Source organism: Asparagus officinalis, unplaced genomic scaffold (genome assembly GCF_001876935.1).
Source record: "Asparagus officinalis unplaced genomic scaffold, Aspof.V1 AsparagusV1_Un69, whole genome shotgun sequence".
In the NCBI taxonomy this organism is placed as follows: domain Eukaryota; kingdom Viridiplantae; phylum Streptophyta; class Magnoliopsida; order Asparagales; family Asparagaceae; genus Asparagus; species Asparagus officinalis.
This window is the reverse complement of record NW_017972335.1, coordinates 358,533-365,242: the sequence shown is the minus strand read 5'-3', so window position 1 is coordinate 365,242 and position 6,710 is coordinate 358,533. Positions and strand designations below refer to the sequence as shown.

Sequence of the window (6,710 nt, the reverse complement as noted above, 5' to 3'; positions counted from 1 at the left end):
TGTACGGGCAACACCTGCGTGAGATTAACATGCATTTTGGCTATTGCTCACTTGCTCCTTGTCCCATCACCAGTCAATTCAACTTGTTGCATCCATATCATCGGAAACCTTGACTGCCTTTTAAACATTAATTTAGACAGGAGCTACTACAAATTCAACAACCCGTCTCTCTCTCTACTACTACTACTGCTGCTGCTACTATCATCTTCACGACAATAGTAATACGAAGAGGGGAAAAGGATAGATTTCAAAAGAAAATCATTTACTTTCTGCCGCTTTTTGAGATAATCCACTAAGCTTTATAAATGTCACTTAAGCCCTTTAAATTTTGTCAAACAACTCTCCAACTAACGGTATTAGATCCCAACATGCGCGCGAGAAAATCAAGCTAGTGCGTCCAAATGATCGAAATATCTTGATGGCAAAACCCCTCTCATGCTCTTTTACATATTTCACGAAACCCTCTTTAATTAAGTTTGGTACAATTGTAGCAGAAAATATTCATGATTAGTTAACTTAATAATTTAGAATGTTAATTTGAAAATAATATTTTGATCCTTTTACTGGTTCATTTCACGTCGATCGCTGGGTGGGAGTGGAGTTAGCTAAAAACTGAAAACGATCGAGGATTTTTAACAACACCCTAATTAAAGTCATGAGTGGCATATTTATAGCTCAGAGGGGTTGTCTGAAAAATAAAATCTTCCAAACTTAAAAGGCGGTTTCCTGAATCTATCTAAATCCTTCTTTCTCTCTCTTTCTAACACGTGGCAAAAAAATATGTGTGAATTAACATGTAATGGCGTTAAACATGTATTCACTGAGGTCTTGGGGACAAGCTATTCTCAATCTATCCTTTGATATTGTGGAGATAAATATATTCTCCGTTCGACCTGTTAACCAAGGTGCCGTGATGCTCCCGCCAACTCCTTTGATCGGCTACTATTCTCGCTCCCCCCACTCTCCCTATCTGCAGAGTGTACAAGGACAAAGATATATATAGTGCATGACTCTCTATACCAATGCATTAATTGTACCCCAAATTAACTCAAAGCTAGTGGGGTATGGATTCGCCGTTCCCCCACCACTGTCCACGTGTCACCTTCCAACGACGCAGGAAGGGATCACTTCACGTGACCCATTCTCTGTCATGTCACCTTTCAATCCTCCATATCTTTTTAGTCAATTTCCTCTCTCTCATTGGCCCCTGCCCACCCTCCCCCTCTCTCACGCCATAAGACTTAATTACAACTTTCAAGCAAATTGATTAATGAATAGCTAGATACAAACAATTAAGCACACATGCAATCCCTCTCTCTCATTATACACATATAACGACATATCACAACCAGATGCGCGCAATGTAATCACAAACAAATACAAGTATGGTCGAACGAAATACAACAAACTCCTCAACAAGCTACATGACAAGAAACACTCCTATTAGTACCAAAAAAAAAAGCTAAGAAAACAGAATTGATGCCAACCAATCTCTTCTTCTTCTTCTTCTTCTTTTCCTTCATGCCCTCTCATCGATGACTCTAAATGAATCACGATTCTTGACCACGATATCATACATATGCATGGACTTAAAGTGTCGAAAGTCCTTAGGGAGCGAAATTAGGTCAACAGAAGAGCGCTTGTGGAATTGAATCAGATCAGGATCGTCGTAGTACCGCTCCCATCCTAGTCCCATGAGCTTTCGCTCGAGGGAAGAATAAGAGGAAATAATTTCATTGGTAGGCGTGTGAAGTAAAACCTTGCGACGAGCAGTCGAAGATTGCTCATTTGCTGGATTCTCTACGAGTCTCACCACGCCGTTCTTGAACACCCAAACTCCGGACATCTTGTCGATGTTTTTGCTCGTCTCTTGAACTCTTCTATTAGAATATGCTTAGCTAGTGGTATTGAGTGGATTGCAAAGATTAGGTGATTTGAGGGTATATATAGATGGAAGTGAGGGTAAATTTGAAATATAAAAATTACAATTTTGCCACCATGATGTGGGTCCTACGTCACAAAGATTCTACATGGTCGTCCGGTGCCGGACACATGGTGCCCTTTAAGAGGCGGCTCGCTGGATTGGATGAACTACTGTGATGGAATCTTTAGATGAAAATTATAGGATAATGTTGTGGTTAACTTTAATTTGGTAAAAAAAAAAGGTATCGTGGGTAGCTTCTAAGTGAAACTTTAACATCTTTTAGTCATTGAATTACTTGTGTTAATTCAATGGCTTTGTGAGCATCGCTTACAACAAGCGAACTACGATAGCAGCCACATGGATTATATATCTTTTCACAATCTCAAGCCTTTTCTTTGAGAGAATAATGATGATAAGACTAAATTTATCCTATTGTCGGGGAATTTAGCGAAGTTGCTTGTGGATGAAATAGACATGGAGAATTTTCGCGCTATAATATATTGGAAAATGAACAGATGTTGATCGTTCATAACCTCCATCGTTGTATATTGCGCTTATCTTAGTAAGCTAATTAGATGCTTCTATTTTCATATACATGAAGAGAAATGCTTCTTTACGACAAAGATTCTTATACGCGCGCTTGCATTAACGTATAAATATTGTATTAAGTAAAGTGGTGCATGCATGACTTTTTTACTTGCTTTCCACTCTTAGAATGCCCTTGCACCTTGGCTATGGCATCGGTAAGTTTATTTTAGTTTTTGTTTAAGGTTAAGTAAGGTATGTACAAGCAATAGACGCGCCTAACGACTTTTGACTTATGATTATTCTTGCCTAACTGTTCACTAACATAGCGTATAGCTTTGTAAAGCTAGCAATTAGTGCCATAGAGAATTTTTATAGTCATTAAACTATTTATTTTAGTGAAAGTTTGCTTTCGTCAAAGAAAAAAAGCCTAACCTATGTTGAATACTATCTCAAGATTTACTATACATTGTATGATCACATGAATTCTCTTATATTAATGAACTTAGTCTGCCATAAATAGTCACTAATATAAGTTATCTTGATACTAGAAATTGCTTAACAACAAAAGATGCTACAAGTAAAATTGGTCTCTTATTAGGTATTGATTCCTAAACGTTCTAGGAACTTAAGATTAGAGTAGAGATTAGTGAGTTGATGGTCCTAATATTGTAGATTGTGTGTAATCTTTAGTATATTCTGCATGATTGGTGGTGGATATGATTCCCATCAGTCTTCATCACACACACGTGTCAACCAAATTTCAATAGGGACTGAGGATAACTTCACGTGATGTCCTCTGCTCTCTGTCTCCTAATTAACTATGTGCAACTTATTTGTTAAAACATGAACAGCTTAGATGTATAGAAATTTATGATACATGCAATTTTGAAGGGACAAATCACGTGTTGGAATCGAGAGAATGTCAGCCGCAGTAAATGTGGTAGTCATGTCTCAAGGCGATTTTACATGTCGCGACCTCATGTACAGTCTATGTGGAGGCTGTTGGAATTAATCTTGTTTGCATTGTGTAATTAATGGTGTAAATTAATTAGGAGGTTTCCTATTAGTAAGGAATACCAATAATTTCCTTGTAACGTGTAGAGGTTACCTATTAGTAGGGGATACCAAGAGATACTTTGTAATTAAGTTTTGGCTATAAATATAGTCTATTGTGGTAATGAAAATTTGTTTTCTTCATTTGGTATCAGAGCCACACCTAAATTCCTCAGCCAAAAGAAATGTCTTCTGCATCCTCAGCAATGTTTGACACGGCGACGTCGAAGTTCTCGATGAAGGTTGGGTCGATGACCATCCATTATCCTTTGTTGATGAAGGATAACTACTCGTCGTGGGCATTGAAGATGCGGGTTTTCATGGGCGTGAATGGAGTTTGGGATGTGATCGAACCAAAAGATCAAGATGAGGCGGTGGATAGCAAGAAGGATTCGATGGCGTTAGCCGCCATCTATCAAAGTATCAGCGAGGAGACGCTAATGCTGATCTCAGAGAAGAAAACGGCCAAAGAAGCATGGGAGATGCTAAAGACAATGCACATGGGCGCGGAGCGCGTCCGAGAAGCAAAAATTCAAACCCTGCGATGGGAGTTTGAATGTCTTCGCATGGGAGATGCGGAGACGGTCGATGACTTTTCTATGAAGTTGACAACCAACGTCAATAGGATCGTGCATTGGGAGACAAGGTCGAAGATACCTATGTCTTCCGGAAGCTTCTCCGTGCGGTTCCCGAAAAATTCCTGCAAATCGTGTCTACGATGGAACAATTCGGGGACTTGAAGACCATGACCTTGGAGGAGGTCATTGGGTCTCTGAAAGCCCACGAAGAACGGCTCTCTAGCCGTCAAAGACCCACCAATGAGAAGGTGGAGGAGCGGGTTCTACTGACGGAATCCGAATGGAAGGCAAAATATGATACCACATCAAGCTCCTCAAAGGGAAGAGGTGGTGGGCGTCATTTTCGTGGGCGAGGCCGTGGCCGTGGCTATAGTCCCAATGATGGGCGTGGTCATGGACCAACTCATCAAGAGAAGACTCGGGACAAAAGCAAACTCCAATGTTACAAGTGTAGCAAGTTCGGGCACTTTGCAAACGAGTGCCGTTCCGAGAAGACCGGAGACAAAGCCCACTTTGCGAAGCGGGATGATGATGCGCCAGCTCTTCTCAAAGCCGAGTTGTGTGAACTCGGACATTCGGAGGAGTGTGAGGATGTATTGATGCTCAACGAGGAGAAGGTGATGCCAAACCTTCATGAAGTTGAGGCGTGGTACCTCGATACCGGGGCTAGCAATCATATGACGGGTTGCAAGGAGAAGTTCTCCGACCTAGATGAAAGCGTCAAGGGGAACGTAAAGTTTGGTGATGAATCCGTCGTCAATATTTGTGGGCGTGGAACTATCTTGTTCCAATGTCAAAATGGGCAACATCTTACGTTGTCCAATGTCTATTATATCCCGAAGCTCCGAAGCAACATCGTGTCCATTGGACAACTTGATGAACACGGATGTGCAAGCACAATAAAGGATGGCTCTCTCAAGATCTTCGACAACACAGGGAGGCTATTGGCTAATGTGAAGCGGAGTCGAAACAGGTTGTACGTTCTTGATCTTAGCCTTGCCCAACCCGTGTGCTTGATGGTGAACCTCAAGGAGAAGTCGTGGCTATGGCATGCACGCTACGGTCACTTGAACTTTCCGACGCTAAGGGCTTAGCGCACAAGAAGATGGTTGAAGGCATGCCGGTCTTGGGGCAACAAGATCAACTGTGTGATGGGTGCTTGATTGGAAAGCAACATCGCACGCCATTTCCATCCTCCTCGACGTATCGTGCAGAGAATCCCCTTCAACTTATTTACGCCGATCTCTGTGGACCAATCACACCGGCGACACCGAGAGGTAACCAATATTTTCTGCTATGCGTAGATGATTTCAGTCGTTACATGTGGATCAGTCTTATCAAAAGAAAGGATGAGGATTTTAATGCATTTAAGAAGATCAAATCACTAGCGGAGATGGAGGTTGACCTAAGGTTGAAAATGTTGCGGACGGATCGAGGAGGGGAGTTCACCTCAAAGGACTTCTCCAGTTATTGTGAAGGACTGGGCATCAAAAGGCAATTCACAGCACCATATTCGCCGCAACAAAATGGTGTTGTGGAGCGGAGGAATCAGACTATCATTGAGATGGCAAGGAGCTTGTTGAAGAGCAAGAATATGCCCTCGTTCTTTTGGGGAGAAGCGGTGAATACGGCTGTCCATATCCTCAACCGTGCACCAACGAAGAGTCTCGAATGGATGACACCATATGAAGCTTGGTGTGGGCGGAAGCCGAAGGTCCACTACCTTTGTGTCTTCGAATGCGTTGCACATATGAAAAACATGCAACCTCACCTGAAGAAGCTGGAAGATCGCAACAATCCTATGGTGTTTCTCGGCTACGAAGATGGGTCCAAAGCTTACCGGTTGTATGATCCGGTACACAAGAAGTTGCATGTTAGTCGCGACGTACGATTCGAGGAGGACAAAGCATGGTGTTGGGAGCAAACACCACGCAAGCACAACGAGGAGGAGAGAGATTCACGGCCCGTGGGATCATTCATTGTGCTTGGTTACGATGAAGACGGAGCCCCCGAAAGAGCCCCAGAAACTGCAGCAGCGACCGGCTCTGAAACTGCAGCAGCAACCGGCTCTTAAACTGCAGCAGCGAACTCTGAAACTGCAGCAGCGAGCTCTGAAACTGCAGCATCAACCGGCTCTGTAACTGCAGCAGCGATGCCTACAGGGGTTCCCAACAGAGAGCCCCCAATCGAGCCTATCTCTGAGCCGCTGCTGACCTCCCCGACTGTACTTTCGGGTGGTTTTTCTCCAGAAACTCCTACCTCCTCATCCATGGTGCCACGGAAGTATCGTTCTCTTAAAGATATCTACCAACAAGAAGAGGAAGATGAAGATATACTCTTAATGACTGCAGAGGAGCCTGCAAGTCATATTGAAGCCGAGCAACATGAGTGTTGGAGGCTTGCGATGAGGGAAGAGCTTGAGTCCATTGTTAGCAACAACACCTGGGAGTTAGTACACCTACCAGCTGGACACAAACCTATCGGACTTAGATGAGTTTACAAGGTGAAGAAGGACTCAAGAGGAGTGGTAGTTAAACACAAGGCCCGGCTCGTCGCGAAGGGATATGTTCAGCGCCAAGGGGTGGACTTTAATGAAGTCTTTGCACCGGTGGCGAGGCTTGAAACCG

At 43.1% G+C, this 6,710-nt stretch overlaps 1 protein-coding gene across 1 annotated transcript; it reads right to left on the bottom strand.

Moving 5' to 3' along the window:
* Nucleotides 1-1,259: 1,259 nt before the first annotated feature.
* Nucleotides 1,260-1,902, bottom strand: LOC109827168 (flowering-promoting factor 1-like protein 1). The gene has a single exon (XM_020394134.1). The coding sequence runs from the start codon at nt 1,844-1,846 to the stop codon at nt 1,520-1,522; it is 327 nt and encodes a 108-aa protein (XP_020249723.1). The 5' UTR covers nt 1,847-1,902; the 3' UTR covers nt 1,260-1,519.
* Between the last annotated feature and the right edge of the window lie 4,808 nt (nt 1,903-6,710).

What these genes read in the sequence shown, in the direction of transcription:
- LOC109827168 (XM_020394134.1), bottom strand. Translation starts at nt 1,846, where the DNA reads ATGTCCGGAGTTTGGGTGTTCAAGAACGGCGTGGTGAGACTCGTAGAG.